We start from the raw sequence: 18,765 nt of genomic DNA, 5'->3' as shown, positions 1-18,765 counted from the left end.
ATCCAAAAATACAGTAGTAGTGCAAAAAAAAACTCCCTAAGGCTTTGTATAGTGGAGTCATCAAAAGAGGCTTAATCTGGCGGAGTGATCATTAAGAGTCGAACTAAAAGAGCAGAGGTTAAAAATTCATTTTTGTAATTCCTTTAACTCCTAAATTAGCACTTGACTTTTTAGGTGTAATTTGGAGGCTGCTGTTGTTACTTATGAAAATAATTAATTTTTGTTTTACAGTGGGCAAATCAAACTAGCAGATTTTGGACTTGCTCGGCTCTATAATTCTGAAGAGAGGTGAGTCATTCAACAAAATTACATGTGGGAAATAGGAAAGAATCTTTTTCATTCTTGGATATGCTAGTATTCTGCAAATTGCAATAACTCTCAGAGTTCCCTAATTTTCTAAATGTGTTAACCACCTAGATTTTAGACAGTAAATTCTATCTAAATTCTTGAATCTGCCTTAGACTGAAATAAATCAACTCAAATTGGAATGGAAGTTATTTCTTCATCCCCTTCTGTCCAGTTTACTTTTGAACTCTTAGGTTGCTATGGAGCTGTTTTGATGATCCTGTCTCCAGTTGGCAGCTATTTTAATTTGCATTTAATTGTACAAGTATTTTTCATCAGAAACCGTTGTAACCATTGTAAATTTATGTCATGGTTATGTTTTACATTTCAGCCGCCCTTATACAAACAAAGTCATTACTCTGTGGTACCGACCTCCAGAACTTCTGCTGGGAGAGGAGCGTTATACGCCAGCGATAGATGTTTGGAGCTGTGGGTAAGGCTTTTTTCACCTTTTCTTTTGTTTGTAACTCACATACTGTTGAATTTGTATCCTGTTTTATCTCTACATTGGCTTTTTGCCGCTTTTCTTTAAGTTCAAAAGGATGGGGATCAACTTTTAGCCAGATTTCAAAGAAATCTGTTGAATATTTCTTAATATCAGACACAGTTTTTTTTTTTAACATTTCCCCAATTTTCTTTTTTTTTTTTAAGCTTACTTTGAATTTGGATCCAAATACATTCAAATAAGGCTCATAGATTGTAATTGATTATCTCAAGTCTTTTAATTATAGACTCCCCCTCCATCTCTCTTAGGTTTTTTTTCCCCCCTCTTATAATTTTTTTAGAAGAAACTGGGTCATTTGTCCTACAGAATTTCCCATAATCTGGACTTTGCTGGTTGCATTCTCATGGTGATCTTTTAGCATGGTTTTCTATTTTTTTTATTTCCTGTAAATTGTAGGTGAATTCAGGTTTGATTCCCAACACCCACTGACCCTGAAACTATTTTACAGGTGGTTTTGAGTACTTCTGACAGATTACATAGGCACTTGTGCATCAAAGTTGGGGGTAGGAAGCAGTGGGAGCCTCTGCCCATAGTACAGGCAATAACTGGATACATTATCTGTAGAGAACTTAAAAACAATTAAAAAATCCATTATAAATTAGTCTACTTTTTATTATCCTCTTATACAAGCAGTTCTAAACAATGTCTAATAAAATATTCATCCCTATCGGAGCAGATTTACACATACACACACCACTTTACATAATACGTAGTTGTCTCTTTTTGAAATGTTATTAGCTATTAATGATCCACATCCATCAATCCATTTGTGGTTGTTTTGTGATACGATATTCTAATCATTTTATTCTTTCTTGAAATAAAGATAGTTTATCTATTTGGCTAACTTTGGGTACAAATGATACAGAAAAGGTTTAATTAGGGAGTTCCCTGGTGGTGCAGTGGTTAGGACTCCATGCCTTCACTCCTGAGGGCCTGGGTTTGATCCCTGGAAGGGGAACTAAGATTCCACAAGCTTCATGGCACAGCCAAAAAAAAAAGTTGAAAAGGTTTAATTAAAGGTTGAATTCTTTCATTTTATTTACCAGTTTTCAAAATAATGAGGTGGCTTACTATTATCCTCCAAAGATGACCAAAGAGAAGTTATTTGGGATTTGTTTTTTAGTTTCATTATGAACTCATGGATTTAAACAAATTTGACATGTTTTAATTCATTGTAGTTATCATCCTTATTCCTCTTCAAACTGTCCAGTCTTTGGTCAGTGGGAGTTTATGCAGGTTAATTCTTGGGACCTTTTGACTCAATCATATTAGTCTCTGATAGCCTTCATTGTTTTCTGGTTCTAGGCTCATCCTGTTCATTTCCTGCCACAGACCTGGAATTGGCCATTTCTCTAAGGAGTCTTAGTTCCTTTTAGTACAAAACGATACTTAGAGGCCACAATTTGTATGTTAGGGGCATAGACATTTTAAATGGGCTGTGTTAGTTGTTTCATTTTTTTTAATATATAAATTAATTTAACTAATTTATTTTTGGCTGCGTTGGGTCTTTGTTGCTGCACGCGGCCTTTCTCTAGTTGAGGCAAGCAGGGGCTACTCTTTGTTGCCGTGCGCAGGCTTCTCACTGCGGTGGCTTCTCTTGTGGAGCATGGGCTCTAGGCACGTGGGCTTCAGTAGTTGTGGATTGCGGTCTCTAGAGTGCAGGCTTAGTAGTTGTGGCACATGGGCTTAGTGACTCCGCGGCATGTGGGATCTTCCCGGACCAGGGCTCGAACCTGTGTCCCCTGCATTGGCAGGCGGATTCTTAACCACTGCGCCACCAGGGAAGTCCCCTAGTTAATTGTTTCTTACACTGTATGATTTATGCATGCACACTGACCTTGACCTCCATACTTTAGGATTCTGACACACATACCTCCCAGTGGAGCATATCACTTTTTTCCATTCTTTCTCTCCTCTGTTAACGTCATTCTTTAAAAGGAGCAGTATAGGGCTTTTATTTCAAAATTCAAAAGGGTGATGGAGAAAGAGCATGATTTCTGTAGTAACCTACCCAATTCAAATGAAGCTTTAGTTAAATTTTACTGACCAAGCTGGGCGTGTTTGTGTTCTGGACTATTTGCTCTAACAGTATTAGCATTTAAATTGTCACAACCAGGCTCTAAAGTTAATGCCCCATTAAGATGCACAGGGAAAGTTCATAGCTCTGTTGGTACTATTTCTGTGCAACCTGCTACATCAGTGCAGTAGGAAAGTGTTGATTACATAATGATGTCTTCTCCACCAAAGGACTGGAAACTGAAATAAAACAAAACACAATTGGAAATTAAAATTATAGAAAATTATACTTTCTTTAAAGCTCAGTGACTCATTGAATTGAGATTTTGCTTGACTTTTGATGTGCACTTACTGCTTTGGTGATCCATGGTAGTCTCTCTGAAGATACTTTTGTGGGATGTTCTTGACAGAATTAATTGATGGAGCAGTTCAGTTTGAAAATCAGGGGAGAAACCAGAAAGACTAGTACAACACATTATACCTAGAGTCTGAAAACTCATCAGGATTTGTTCTTTCTGCGTTTTATTCTACATGTTGTGATAACACTGTATTTGGAATTTGATTTGGCCGTTAATATTAGAAACAGAATTAAATTTTACTTATGCTTTTCTTTCTTTGGATAAGGTTTGTGAGAATATTGGAAATAAGAATTTGAGGTTAACAAATGCTAAAAGAAAGGTGCTAATAACTTTAAAAGCTGGGTTTGTTTGCTTTCTCAAATTTTGTCAAGCTAAAGAATTTCAAAGTTAAACTGTATACAGTTGTCCCTCTGTATCCACAGGAGGATTGGTTCTGGGACCCCCTGCATCCAAAACGCGGGGATGCTTAAGTCTGTTATATTAAATGGTGTAGTGTTTGCATATAACCTACACACACCCTCCCACATATCCTCCAGTATACTTCCAATCATCTCTGATTACTTATAATAGCTAATACAATGTAAATGCTGCATAACTAGTTGTAAATACAATGTAAATGCTGTGTAAATAGTTGCCAGTGTGGCAAATTTAAGTTTTGCTTTTTGGAACTTTCTGGAATTTTTTTTCTAAATATTTTCAGTCCATGGTTGGTTAAATCTGTGGATAGGAACCTATGGATACAGAGGGCTGACTGAAAACATTGGTTTGGGGAATATTTGTAAATTAATCTCATTTCAGAGCACAGGTTAGAAGAGATTCGTTGTTCACTTTTTTCTTCCCCACTTTTTGAAAAAAAAATATTTCAGGCATACAAAAAAGTATAGAGTATTCGTGTAATTTTTTTCATATTTTAAATTTATTTTGAAATAATTTTAAATGTACAGAAAAGATGCTAGAATAGTACAAAGAACTTTAGTATAACCTTTATCCAGGTTCACTGATTTTTTTTAACCTTTCAATTGAGATTTACAATAAACTGCATATATTCAAAGTATATAATTTAAGTATTGATATATTATTTATATACACCAGTGAAACCGTCACCAAGGTCACCTCCAAAATTTTCCATGTGCTCCTTTGTAGTCCCTCTTTACTGTCCATACCATCCCATTCCCAGGCAACCACTGTTCTGCTCTCTATCACTTTAGATTGATTTCCATTTCTAGAATTTTATGTAAACAGAATCATACTATATATGCTCTTTTTTCCCTATGGCATCTTTTACTCAGCATTAATTATTTTGAGATCATTTGTGTTAGATTCACTAATTTTTAACATCTTGCCACATTTCCTTTTATATTCACATATGTATATATTATATGGTATGTATATGTATTATACATACGTACTTATATATAATACAACATACAATATATACATAGAATAAAATGTGCGTTTATATATGTATACCATATATGTTTTTCCAGAACTATTTGAAAGTAGTTCTATGTATCATGCTCCTTTCCCTCTTAATATTTAATGTACATTTCCTAAGAACAAAGATATTCTCTTATAATCACAGTATAATTATCAAATTCAGGGAATTTAACATTGATACAATGTATTTAATAGAGTACTTTAACCTACATTCCATACTCTGATTTTGTTGGTACCCTCATAATGTCCTGGAAACAATACTTCACCTGATAGAGGATCCAGTCCATTATCATATACTACATTTAGTTTTCATTCTTTAATCTGGAACAGTTCCTTAGCCTTTTTTTGGTTTTGATTTTGGCTGGAATATTCCATAAGTGTTCTTTTTTAAGTTTAGTTGATTTATAATATTAGTTTCAGGTGTACAACATAGGGATTCAGAATTTTTGTACATTATGTTTCATTTAAAGTTACTATAAAATATTGACTATATTCCCTGTACTGTACAATGTATCCTTGTAGCTTACTTGTTTTATACATAGTAGTTTGTAGCTCTTAATCCCCTACCCCTATCTTGCCCTTCTCCAAGTCCCTCTCCCCTGGTAACCACTAGTTTTTTCCCTCTATCTGTGAGTCTATTTCTGTTTTGTTATATTCATTCATTTGTTTTATTTTTTAGATTCTACATATTAATGATAATATACAGTATTTGTCTTTCTCTATCTGACTTATTTCACTAAGCATAATACCCTCTAGGTCCATCCATGTTGTTGCAAATGGCAGAATTTCATTCTTTTTTATTTCATAAGTGTTTTTTTTTAAGGTATTACATTTGTATTTACATGAACCCTGTTTGCCTCTTACTGATGATGTTAGTTTTGGTCACTTGGTTAAGGTGTTGTCTTTTTTCCACACTAAATAGTTAGCAGTTTTCCTTTTGTAATTAATAAGTAATTTGTGGAGAGATACTTGGAGACTGTGTAAATATGTCAATATAGTTTTGAAAGGCCTTTTCAAAATGGTAAAAGTGTTTAAGCATAATATGTTTGAAAGTCCTATTGAAACTGATCCTGACTGATGACAATAAACTTTTCTTTACAAATACAGTGCCAAGAGGGCTGTACATGTACATAGTGTACATTCTGCAGAGCAGATGAATGAAAAAGGCTAATATTCTTTTTATTGAAACTGCTGAGCATCTTTGTAAAATTGAAGTGTGTGTTTTTTAGTGTTTAGTTATTTCCTAAATTTACAGTGGAATTGATAGAAAAGGCTTCTTGACTCCTTTTTTCTGCTTATAGACTGTCCTTTATAGGTGGCAAAAGTTTGATCTACCAGCAAATCTAAATCCTTTGTACTATTTTCACTGCAAGAAATATTTTCTTTTATGAAACTCAGACCCTGAGTTTTGGGCTTATTTAGTATATCAGATACAGTCTGATATAGTATAAAAGTTTATTGAGACACACTTTAAATAGGCTCCAGGGATTTCTCTTCTGACCTCTCAATTTTATTCTTTCTAGATGCATCCTTGGGGAACTGTTCACAAAGAAGCCAATTTTTCAAGCCAATCTGGAACTGGCTCAGCTAGAACTGATCAGGTACAGCTGTGCATGTGCTCTGAGTGCCCAGGGGTCATAGGTAATCTCATCCTCTAATTTCTAACACTTTTCAGTCATTCTACTAAGTGAGTTTATGCTCCTTATGTCTACGTAAGTTTCTCTTCACTCAATCAGGTTTACCATATATTTTGTCATGGGTTGTATATGGAAAGAAGTTGTATTCCACCTACTTCTTAGGTCTGTCTTTGCATTTTTTTTTTATTAGTTCTTCATATAAAAGCATGCTGTTTTCAGGATAGCTGTTCCATTCTTACTTAGGTTAGATTAAGATCAACTTTATCCAGCAAACATTCGTTGAGCCTGTTCTATAACAAATTCCTATCTCTGTTAAACTTTAGGATTCAGAGATAAATAAGATAGGTCCCTGCCTTCAAAGAACTCAGAATTTAGTAAGTGATGCATCAGGTAAACAGATAATTATAAAAGGGAGCCTGTAATAGAGGATTTTGGGAAAGTCTGGGGTTGGGATGGAATTTGAGTTTTGTTTTTTGTTTTATTTCTCTTCAGTAAGATTAAGGGGAAGAATACGACAGGCTAATGTAGACTTTTTTTTAAAGGTGGTGTGTAACTCATGTGTTATGCAGTAAATTCAGTTTTCCATCAAAATTCCAGTCTTAGGCTCTCTTCTGCTAGTTTTCCCTTTGAGGGACATTATAGGACCAGCTCAGCTCTTTGAAATTAATACTAACTGAACAGAACAAAATTGGTAGTTGAAACCTATGTGGAGGATTAAGAACATGTTTTACAAAACCAAATCTGTGGATCATTTTGGACTATTGTGCCAGTATTTTCTCTTCACCATCGTGTAACCAGTCTTTCTGTCCTGTTCCTTCTGTCCTTAAAGCAGTGCGGTCAGGTTTAACCTCTCTGCATGCCTTTTAACTTAATAAGCCAAGATCCCCCAGACCTGAGGAGGTAATAATTTCTGCTTCTAGAATCTCCAGAATTTATGATGCTGACTCACTCACTTCCTTGTTCTTGCTTTTTGCTTTGTTTTCAGTCGACTCTGTGGTAGCCCTTGTCCAGCTGTGTGGCCTGATGTTATCAAGCTGCCCTACTTCAATACAATGAAACCGAAGAAGCAATATAGAAGGCGCCTACGAGAAGAATTCTCTTTGTGAGTTTGACAGATATGTACATCTAGTTTCCGTGTTTGGCTGTTGTTTGGACTTGACTTTTTCCTATCCTAGGGAGTTAGTGCTGTCCCAATTTATTATGAAAACACACCATAGGAAAACATTTTATTTTTGAGCAGTATGAGTTTTATCATAGCCCTTTTGTAATTTTCTCATATGGAGGCTTTAGCTGATAGAAAACCATTTTATTTTGAATGATATATAAGTTTTCTCATAGTCCTTTTGATCTTCCTAAAACAAAAAGAGAATGAAACTGCTGGCTTCATGTTTTCTACCTGTATTACTATTGCATTTCTTGAATCCATTGTGGGAGTAAATCTGCTTGCTTGTTTAGCCAGGTTCCAACTCCCTTCCCATAGTTTTACATGGAGCTGGAAATTCAGAGACCTTTGACATAAGGTTATCGGTTTAAGAACTGTGGGGTCATTGTGAACTCACTCTTTCTCTCTTCCTTTTCACAGCATTCCTTCAGCAGCACTTGATTTACTGGACCACATGCTGACGTTAGATCCTAGCAAACGTTGTACAGCTGAACAGACCCTACAGAGTGACTTCCTTAAAGATGTCGAGCTCAGCAAAATGGATCCTCCAGAGTAAGTGCTGGTGACCATGTAGTGACCCTAAACCTTCCCGAGGCTTCAGGAGATGAGAAACTCAAAATAATAGGTTTTTTGAAAAAGGAACTGCAGTGGCCAACCAAATAGAGAGGTGTCCTTGAGTATTATGGTTGATAAGAAGTTTATTGCTTTATGTTTTTTTCTTAAAGAATAGATTTAGATATGATATTTGTTCTAACTGGACTCATGCTATCTTCTTTTGTCCCTGGATCCCCAGCATATTGCTCTATATAATCTCTTTGAAAGTATTCCTTCTAATTTTTGCTGTTAACCATTTCATCTTTCTTAATTCCCTATATCTGCGGTGACCATGTTATCCCACACGTGCAAGGACAGTTCTAATTTTAAATAGTTTGTCTCACTATCAAGCCATATGTCCTGAATTTTGAAATAGAAAATATTGTCTATGAATGTGTCTTTCTTCCTAATTTCCTGTATTGTATGAGATCCTCAGAGGTTCTACACTCACATCTCACATTCTGATAGATAAAAATCTTTGACTCTCACTGACAGCATTATAGCTTTCATGTCAGAGTTTTTGGGCATTTCTTTCTTATAGAAGTACTGTGTATCTTAAATGTATGAGATGTTAGTACACAAACAGGTAATATCTACAAATCTGATAATCCAAAGAAATGTTCGAATTCATTTATTGTGTTTGAATTTTGATACATTGAATGTGATTGAAATATGTAAGCTTTTTAGTAAAAATTGGAAATTTGTTATAGAGAAATTTTGGCTATGATAATCTTTATTGTGGTAAGGTTTGACTTACTGGAATTTATTGAGTATAGGAAAGTCTGGAAATATATTAAAATATACTAATAAACCTCACAAATGAAAATATCCAGTCATGAAATTCAGTGGGCAGAAAGAAGACAGAACCAGTTTTTTGGTCCTTACAGACCAAGTAATACATAAATCGATTTTACACAGAGGTGATTTAATCATGATATGCTCTTGTGGTTCCAAGATTTAAATTACCACCTTGCCTGGACTTTTTGTAGATATTAACAAGGCAGTCACCTCTGTTCTATTTATTCCCAACTGAAACTTGACCAGTAAAGGTCTCCTTTATTTTTGTTATGCCAAGCAAGAACAGTTATAAAACTTAACTGTTTGACTGGAATATGGGCATTTATATAGCAAGTGTGTCTCTGGTATTAGCAAGATCTTCATTTCTCACTGTAGAAAGAAATTCTTTGGGCTTTTGGATTTTTAGTTTCTCAGACTACCATATGCCATGATTCTATTTACACTGCTACTCTCTGTTTACTAACTTTTCTGGTTATTTTTATATTTTCCTTATCCCTTCTATTTCCCCTTGCTCTTTGCCTTCCCATTTTATTTTATTTTATTTATTTTTAAAAATTTATTTATTTATTTTTGGCTGCATTGGGTCTTCATTGCTGCGCGCGGGCTTTCTTTAGTTGCAGGGAGCGGGGGCTACTCTTTGTTACGGTGTGTGGGCTGCTCATTGTGGTGGCTCCTCTTGTTGCGGAGCACAGGCTCTAGGTGCACGGACTTCAGTAGTTGTGGCTTGCGGGTTCTACAGCGCAGGCTCAGTAGTTGTGTCACATGGGCTTAGTTGCTTCGCGGCATGTGGAATCTTCCCGGACCAGGGATCGAACCCAGCGTGTCCCCTGCATTGGCAGGCGGATTCTTAACCACTGCGCCACCAGGGAAGCCCCTGCCTTCCCATTTTAATCTCTTGTTCCTCCATTCACTCACTACTACATTCCCACACACATTTCTTTTGTCTTTTTCCAGCCTCCCCCACTGGCAGGATTGCCATGAATTATGGAGTAAGAAACGGCGACGGCAGCGACAAAGCGGTGTTTTGGTAGAAGAGCCACCTCCACCCAAAGCCTCTCGAAAAGAAACTATCTCAGGGACAAGTGCTGAGCCTGTGAAGAACAGCAGCCCAGCACCACCTCAGCCTACTCCTGGCAAGGTGGAGCCTGGGGCTGGGGATGCAATAGGTCAGTGCTGGGATAGAGCCGTTGTGCTTTTACTAAGCACGTGGCAGATTTTGAAGGTCAAGTGCAAGGGGGGCGGGGCGGGGCGGGGCGGGGCGGGGCGTGTGTGTGTGTGTGTGTGTGTGTGTGTGTGTGTTTTAATTTAAGATTAGTTTACCCATGGCTCCCTAACATAACTGGAGCCCTGTTTATGTTAGATTTGTTAAGACCTTCTTAGAATTTAATCATGTTAAGTCACAATTGCTAAATGTAGTTAGTTCTGTAGACTGTTATTTGATCTAAATATATCAAAAACTGTGTAATAATGAATTATTATAAACAACAAGGTAGCTCTCCTGTGGTGCAACCATTTTTTCTGAACTACAGCTATTCCTTCCTTGGCTCATTTTTCCTTCCTTGTCCACTTAAAACAGTGGTTTTCAGTGCTGGCTGCATATTAGAATCATCTAAAAAGCTTTAAATGTAAACACCTGCAAACAATTGCCAGGTCTCTAGGGATGGGACCTGAGGCTTCTGAATTTTAAAATCTCTCCTATTCTCATTGTAAAGCAATTATACTCATAATAAAGATATTAAAAAAACAAACAAACAAAAAAAAACCTCTCCTATTCTGATGTACAGTAAGGGTTGAAAATCACTGACCTTGAAGAATATAGATAAAATGAAGTCACTTTTACTCACAATACAGAGATGTTTTAATTAGTCCCTGTATTTTTAAGTGAAAATATAAAGAATAACAAATGTGTCATGACAGTTGGAGGCATGAAAAATGAGACATTCAAAATGAAACTTCATTCATTGGACATTGTAAGTTGCTATTGCCAGTTGAAGAAGGCAAAGGTCCTTGCCTTGCCTCATCCTCTTATGTTGGCTCCACTGTCTCTCCACAGGCCTCGGTGACATCACACAGCAGTTGAATCAAAGTGAATTGGCAGTGTTATTGAACCTGCTGCAGAGCCAAACCGACCTGAGTATTCCTCAAATGGCGCAGCTGCTTAACATCCACTCCAATCCAGAGATACAGCAGCAGCTGGAGGCCCTGAACCAATCCATCAGTGCCCTAACAGAAGCCACTCCCCAACAGCAGGACTCAGAGCCCACGGCCCCAGAGGAATCTTTGAAGGAGGCACCCCCTGCCCCAGTGGTCCAACCTTCAGCAGAACAGACAACCCCTGAAGCTTCAAGCACACCAGCTGACATGCAGAATATGTTGGCAGTTCTCTTGAGTCAACTAATGAAAACCCAGGAGCCAGCAGGCAACCTGGAGGAAAACAACAGTGACAAGAACAGTGGGCCACAGGGGCCCCGAAGAACTCCCACAATGCCACAGGAGGAGGCAGCAGGTAAACAGACCGGTCATGAATCTCATTGAGCTCAGGTGCTGTTGATCCTCTTAAAAATCTCTAACATTTTCTTTTTCACATCAGTGGCCTCGGTTTCAGTCTTTCTGTCACCTAGTCTACAGGAGAACATAGCACCAAGTGATGTATTTCTTACCCAGCTTCTTTTATTTAAGTCTCAAAGCTTCTTAAAGCACCTTTCATATACTGATTGTTTTTCCATCTTTCCATTTCCTAGGGAGTAGGTAAGTAAAGTCCCTGTGTTCTCACACAAGGAAACCACAACTGTAGCTAGTGATGCATCTTGAACCACTGTGTGGGTGGTGGCCAACTAGTATTGGCACTTGAAAATCTGCCTTCCAAACAAACCATTAATCAGATTGTACAAATAGTCAATTGTACTCTAGTATAGTGGATGCTAGATACCAGAGTCTCGCCAGAAACATACAGTCAAGAAAGCCCTAATAAGATATCATTGTTAATCTCCTGAAGAATAATTTGAGATTTCTAAGTAGATAATTAACAAAGTACATTTCCTTTCCAAAAAATAGCATATAAAAATGATTCCTTTAAATCTGTGTTCCTGAAAGAGGTAACTAAATGGACCCCAGATTAGGAATTGAGCATTATATTTAAAAAAAAAAAAATCTGATAAAAGGAAATATGTATACCTTGATCTCACATGACCACAGCATACAATTTATTAGAGGGAAAAGAAGTTTAAATTTTCTAATGAATTCTGATTCACAGTCTTTACTTGCAAAATCTTTACTTATCTGAAAGTGATTCCAACTCCTTGGAAATTTTTGCTGTCCATGAAGACCCCATGAATTGGGGAATGAGAAGATGTATAAGGTCTGATGGGGTACACTAACCTTCAACTTTTAGGCTGTTGTACTCACATTTCATATGGGTTGGTATGGAGAATATATGCCTTATTTCCACTAGTACAAGGTCAAATATATAAACTATTTATCATATGTAAAGTTAAAAAAAAAAACAGAAGGTAACATAAATAAAATTACCCCCTTACTTTATAGATAGGGAAACTGCAATCCAGGGAGTTTAAATAAGCCTGCCTATGGTCCCACTGCTGGAATCATAGGCAGAACTAGAATTCCTGTACCTTCTTAATGTGTTTCTTTTTAATGTGTTTCGTAGTTCACTTTGCTATTATGCCATAACAGTTCCAGTTGTTTTTAAGAGACTCCAGGACGTGGAATAACAGAGAAAGCAAATCTAGAATTAAAGTAGGCCTTTTTGTCTCATCTCTCATACCCTCCTCCCTTGCACCACCACCCACCCCCCAACCAAAAAAAAAAATTCAGCTACAATCAAAATATCTGAAAGAAGTTGTTCAAGTTCAATGGCATAGTGTTTGAAAGAAATTCACCCAGTAATTGAGTCAACAAGCTATCAGCCAAATGGTGAAATTGAACTAAAATTAAGGCCTGGCTCATGGCCAGAAATTGTTGGATTTACTTTTCAGAGGAGAGTAGAAATGCCATTCCTAATGATTACAGTCACTTTTGGATTATCCCATTGGTGTCTCTCCGATGTCTCTGTGTTCTTGTTTCTCCCCTGCTACCTCTCATTTGGCCATTTTAGTGTTCATTAGCACTTCCACCAGAGGGCAGACTGAGTTAGCCAGAGAAGGTAAAAATCTATCACTTTGGCTACTGTTTAGCTATTCTGTACTCGTTGGGAAAGGGTTTTGGTTGAAATCTAATGAGTAAAATGAAGTTTTAAGTTATTTGTGTATTTCATTAATCCCTCCCGCCATTGGTACAGGCTGTTAAGGATTGGCAATATTGTTAATATTTTGAATCTTATAACAGTATGTTTTTTTAATGTGATCTTTATTTTTAATTCTCTTAAGACGTTTTATTAACCTTTAATAGTTCTTTACAATCCATCTGCCTTTGCTATTTTGAAATAGTTTTCATCCTCTCATACATGTGAAAGAATGTGAGCTCAAGAATTAGTTCTGTTGAAACACAACTAGGCTATTTACATAAAAGGCAAATATGAAAAGTAGTATAGATGGAAGAAAATAAGTGTAGCTTTGTCCATTTTTACAGTTAGGCATTTTTAAAGTTGTTTGCCCTTAGTATTAAAAAAACAATCAAAAAAACAAAAAAACTGGTGTTCCATTTCATATACAGACCAAAAATACTTTAAAAAATAACTGGTACTGTGATTGATGTTCTTATGTAGTGAGATATGTAGTGTTCACGGCAAAAAGCTCTGAAATCTATAGATGTTTGTAGTCCAGTTAGCTCTCCTTTTTCTGGATGTCTACTTTTCAAGTTGTGAGTTTTTTCTATAGCTAATTTTTTTGTCCTTTAATTCAGTTTTCTCTACCACCTAGTCAACCAGCCAGTCTGTTAACAAGTAACTTGGGTGCGTATTGTATATAGGATGACCACCTTGTCCCTGTACTGTCCTGGTTTTAAAACTGAAAGTTAGCAACCTGGGAACCCCCTCAGTCCCAGGCACATTGGGACTCTTGGTCACCCTACTTGTATGTTACACACCGACCTTATCCTCCTACTGCTCAACAGTTTCGTAGTGTTTTCAGAGTACTTTCATCTGCACGCTAAGGGCATGCTTACTTTCCTGATTGTTTTTGCAAAATATAATTGTGGTAAATATACAACCAAAATACCTAATGATAACTATAAAAACTACTTTTGGCTTGCCTGAGTAATGACTTTATATCACTATCTCAGATAATAAAGAATTGATAATATGGACATTTAAAAATATGCTTCCATAGGGAACAGAAAAATCAATCATTTGGAAGATATCCCAAAACTTTAAGTCTTTTCTTCAGCAGGATGACTCCCAACTCTCTAAAGTCACAGTTCTGATTGTACTTGGTTTTGTGTGTCCTCAAACTCACGCTGTTGTACATTTCTAGTCTCTTGCCTTGGCAGGAGTTATCAGACAATGATTGCCATGGTTAGGCAAAGTAATCCAGCAGTGGGTGACAAAAACTTTAGGGAGTGGTTCTAGTAAGATCTTTGAAAAGACAGAGTGTAGTATTAGTTCAATACATTTCTAAATACTCGTTTCTTGTCACTGTCTCCAAGATAAACAGATGTTTATCAACATCCCATTCTGCATGACATTGCTATAGTGATTTTTTATAATTACTGTAACAAAGGAAACTGAATGACAGTATGGTGGTTAATATCCTATTCTCCAGAATGTGATTATGGGGAAAAGGGACTCAAGTTGGGAGAAGCAAGTGTATAATTTATACATGACGGTAATGGAAGGTTTTTACTTTATTTCACCTCTCCTGTATATTCTTTTAGTTCTGTTTTATGTGTTAACCTTATATCATCAAACGTTCTGTAAAATGTGTTAGCGAAGTCCATACAAGGTCTCCTGTTGTACAGCAAGATTATGTCCTAGATATGTGACCACAGCATTTGTATTGTTCCCTCTCATCTTCCTTCTTTCTAATTTTCATTAATGTTTTGATCCAACAGCAAAAAAGGGGCGGGGAGGCTACCAACAGCCTACATATTAGAACAATTCCTTAAGGAAGGAAATGGAGGAAATCTCAGACAAAAATCAGGACAATCATTTGAAATATATGATCTTTTTACACCAGCTGTTAGATCCAGAATGCAACTGTTTTACTTTTAATCACTTGATTTTATTTATAAATTACGATTTCCTGATCCCAAAGTTTTATTCTTTATATATATTTGGTTACTTGTATTGATATTTGTTTATGTTGGGCTGTGTGTGTGTGTGTGTCTGTGTGTGTGTGTGTGTTTGTGTTTATAGTCACATGTGATTTTTAAGATGGTGTTTAAAAGAAGTAACCCTTCCACAGCATGTCCTCCTCACATTCTTCCACCAGAGAAGAGGCCCCCTGAGCCCCCCGGACCTCCACCGCCGCCACCTCCACCCCCTCTGGTTGAAGGCGATCTTTCCAGCGCCCCCCAGGAGTTGAACCCAGCCGTGACAGCCGCCTTGCTGCAACTTTTATCCCAGCCTGAAGCAGAGCCTCCTGGCCACCTGCCACATGAGCACCAGGCCTTGAGACCAATGGATTACTCCACCCGACCCCATCCCAACAGGACTTATGGAAACAATGATGGGCCTGAAACAGGGTTCAGTGCCACTGACACTGATGAACGCCACTCTGGTCCAGCCTTGACAGAATCCTTGGCCCAGACCCTGGTGAAGAACAGGACCTTCTCGGGCTCTGTGAGCCACCTTGGGGAGTCTAGCAGTTACCAGGGCACAGGGTCAGTGCAGTTCCCAGGGGACCAGGACCTCCGTTTTGCCAGGGTCCCCTTAGCATTACACTCAGTGGTCGGGCAACCATTCCTGAAGGCTGAGGGAAGCAGCAACTCTGTGGTACATGCAGAGACCAAATTGCAAAACTATGGGGAGCTGGGGCCAGGAACCACTGGGGCCAGCAGCTCAGGAGCAGGCCTTAACTGGGGGGCCCCAGCTCAGTCTTCTGCTTATGGAAAACTCTATCGGGGGCCTACAAGAGTCCCTCCAAGAGGGGGAAGAGGGAGAGGAGTTCCTTACTAACCCAGAGACTTCAGAGTCCTGAAAGATTCCTTCCCTATCCATCCTTCCACCCAGTCCTCTGAAACGTTAATGAAATCATTTGCCAGAGCGAGGTAATCATCTGCATTTGGCTACTGCAAAGCTGTCTGTTGTATTTCTTGCTCACTTGCTACTAGCAAGCGACTTATAAAATAGTGATGTTGGCACCAGTTCCCCCTGGATGGGCTATAGCCAGAACATTTACTTCAGCTCTACCTAGTAAATATAAGTAGAGAATACAGAGAGGGTCATTAAATTGAAAAGTAAATGTTTAATTAGTTCATTGCCTGTACTTCTTGAGCAGAAGAAAAAGGAAACAGTTTCAATTTTGAGATGGTTCAGGAGAGGCTCTCTTTAGGTTTTTAAAGTTTTGTGTTTTGTTTTGTTTTTGTTTTTTTAAGAGAATAGTGTTCACAAAATTTGAGCTGCTCTTAGGCTTTTGCTATAAGGGAAACAGAGTGACTGGCTGATTTAAATAAATGTTTCCTTCCTCTCCACCATCTCACATTTTTGCTTTCAAGTGAACTCTTTTTTTACCCCATTGAGCATCTTGAACATACCTTTTTTCCAAATAAATTGCTTGTCCTTAAAGTTTGCTCCACTTTGAGAAAAGACGTGCCCCGTCTCTCCCTGCACATGAAGCAGGTTGTAGAAAGTGGCATTCTTGGGCAAGTAGGTAGACTTTACCCCATCTATTACCTTTTTTACCCCATCTTTATAGTTTCTCTTTCACTCGCTCTCTCTGTCTCTCTCTTTTTTGAGGCATTTGTTTGGAAAAAATTAATTGTTGAGATGCCCAAAAACCTGGGATAATTCTTTACTTTTTTTGAAATAAAGGAAAGGAAATTCAAACTCCTATATTGTTCTCTGTAAATCTTCAATTCTAAAATGTTTTTTGGTTTTTTTAAAACCACGTTCTGATGGTGAAGTTGATTTGTAGATGCAACCAGCCTAGGACATTGCTGCTGAGCTAGGGTAGCAGATGATGCCTCCATACATGGAGGGCTACTAAGATCAGTTAGCATACATACTGTTTACGCATATATTTTTATGTCAAGAAAAACCTTTGAAACAGAGCATTGTAATATTGTCAAAGAGAAAAAAATACATCCTGAAAATACATGGAAATGTAACTTAGTTGAGGGTGGATATTTTTCTGAAGATGTATCACTACCTGAGACCTTTTTTTAAAAAAATAATTTTAAAAGAGCAGACCATAAGAAAGAACAGTATTGACATATACACATCTCAGCATGTATATCCTGCCAATTCTTTTAGGGATTTTCCTCCAGAGAGGTTTGATTTTGGTTTTGGTAAAAGGGGTTAAATTATGACTTCATGGCAAGAATTTTGCCTTATTATAAACAGAAAATGGAAGAGGGAAAGGCTTTCAGGGTGGGATAACCTGGGAGGTTTCTCATTCTGGCTTCCAGTTTTGTGTGAGTACCAGCATATAATGTGTTTTTAAAACATATACGTTTAAATAAATTATCTGCACAGACCTAGACCTTTGTGAAACATAGGTTAGTCCCGTTTTACAAAGAAAAGGCAAATATGTTTCAGCATCTTGGAGAATAGTTTACAGACCTCAAGTAAAGTTTCATGTTTCAATGCCAAGTTCTTATATTAAAAAATAAACACTACTTGTAAGAGAGAGGTGCGTTAATTAAAAAATAAAACAAAAACAAGAACAAAAAAAAACTTTAAAAGAAATGAAAGAAGAACCCTCTTCTGATACTTACATGAAGACTATTTTCCCCTGTTACTGAAATAGGCAGATATCCGGTGTGTGTATTTCTTTATTATTCTCTGGGTTTTGGTCTGGCCTTGCCCTCAGGGCCAAACATTGATTAAAAAGAGAACCTTCTAGCCATTTTGGCATTGATGGCTTTTTATACCAGTGTGTCCAATTAGATTTGCTAGGCTCACTGACATGCTATTGGTAAATTGCATTAAAGTTCATCTGAACCTTTTGTCTGTTGACTTCTTAGTCCTCAGACATGGGCCTTTGTATTTTAGAATATTTGAATTAGAGTCATTGAGCCCTGCTCTCCCATTTTTGATTAAAGAACTTAAGCCTGGGATACTTTCAAAAGTATCCAGTGAGAAAAATTGGTTTCCCATCAAATATGAATAAAATTCTCTATATATTTTAATTGTATTTTGGTTATCAGCAGTCATCAATAGTGTTTTTCCCTCTCCACCCCTTATTTTTAATTATGCCAAATACTCTAAATAATATACTTAAGTCTCCATTCCCCCATCCCTACTACTAGGGAAGGGGGTGAGTATGTGTGTGTGTGTGTGTGTGTGTGTGTGTGTGTGTATGTATGATCCCATCTCAACCCCCACCCCCATTTTGGGAGTCTAACCTTTAAAAAGAAAAAAAATTTTTTGGACTATTTCTAAAGGCGGAGGGACAAAGAAACAACCTGTAATCTGTCTGGAGGAAGAAAAGGTATTTGCTAATTTTTCAGCTATGTTATCTATAAACGTGATGGAAGTACAGGTTTGGCAGAATTTCTGCTTGGCTATTAGAAAATTACAAACCCAATTAATTATATTCAGAAGTGGTTTTGGTTTTAATTACTGAACCATGGGAGATATTGTCCATTAAATACATTATTTTGAATAGATGAGAAGTCTGATTCTGTTCACGAATGAGAGGCAAAACTGGTTTGACCATGATCATTTTTTTTTTTTAACATCAATTGCATTTTTTAAAAAATTTTTATTTATTTATTTTTGGCTGTGTTGGGTCTTCGTTTCTGTGCGAGGGCTTTCTCTAGTTGTGGCAAGCTGGGGCCACTCTTCATCGCGGTGCG

The 18,765-nt window shown here is 37.3% G+C and overlaps 1 protein-coding gene across 12 annotated transcripts in view; it reads left to right on the top strand.

Moving 5' to 3' along the window:
* Nucleotides 1–18,765, top strand: part of CDK12 (cyclin dependent kinase 12) — a 63,874-nt gene that overhangs the window by 23,198 nt on the left and 21,911 nt on the right. For 6 of the 12 annotated variants that reach the window (XM_057535539.1, XM_057535541.1, XM_057535540.1 and 3 more), the window contains exons 7-14: nucleotides 232–288; nucleotides 677–778; nucleotides 6,186–6,263; nucleotides 7,285–7,401; nucleotides 7,882–8,013; nucleotides 9,808–10,019; nucleotides 10,907–11,359; nucleotides 15,210–15,627. In XM_057535539.1, the coding sequence (XP_057391522.1) occupies nucleotides 232–288; nucleotides 677–778; nucleotides 6,186–6,263; nucleotides 7,285–7,401; nucleotides 7,882–8,013; nucleotides 9,808–10,019; nucleotides 10,907–11,359; nucleotides 15,210–15,627 (1,569 nt within the window). Of the gene's footprint in view, nucleotides 1–231; nucleotides 289–676; nucleotides 779–6,185; nucleotides 6,264–7,284; nucleotides 7,402–7,881; nucleotides 8,014–9,807; nucleotides 10,020–10,906; nucleotides 11,360–14,856; nucleotides 15,190–15,209; nucleotides 16,448–18,765 lie in introns of those variants that run through there. The other 6 variants (XM_007177543.3, XM_007177542.3, XM_028165300.2 and 3 more) reach the window with 4 other exon arrangements.

The sequence above is a fragment of the Balaenoptera acutorostrata genome, chromosome 20 (assembly GCF_949987535.1).
Source record: "Balaenoptera acutorostrata chromosome 20, mBalAcu1.1, whole genome shotgun sequence".
NCBI classification, from domain to species: domain Eukaryota; kingdom Metazoa; phylum Chordata; class Mammalia; order Artiodactyla; family Balaenopteridae; genus Balaenoptera; species Balaenoptera acutorostrata.
The sequence above is the reverse complement of the archived record's forward strand: the minus strand, read 5'-3'. Positions and strand labels throughout refer to the sequence as shown.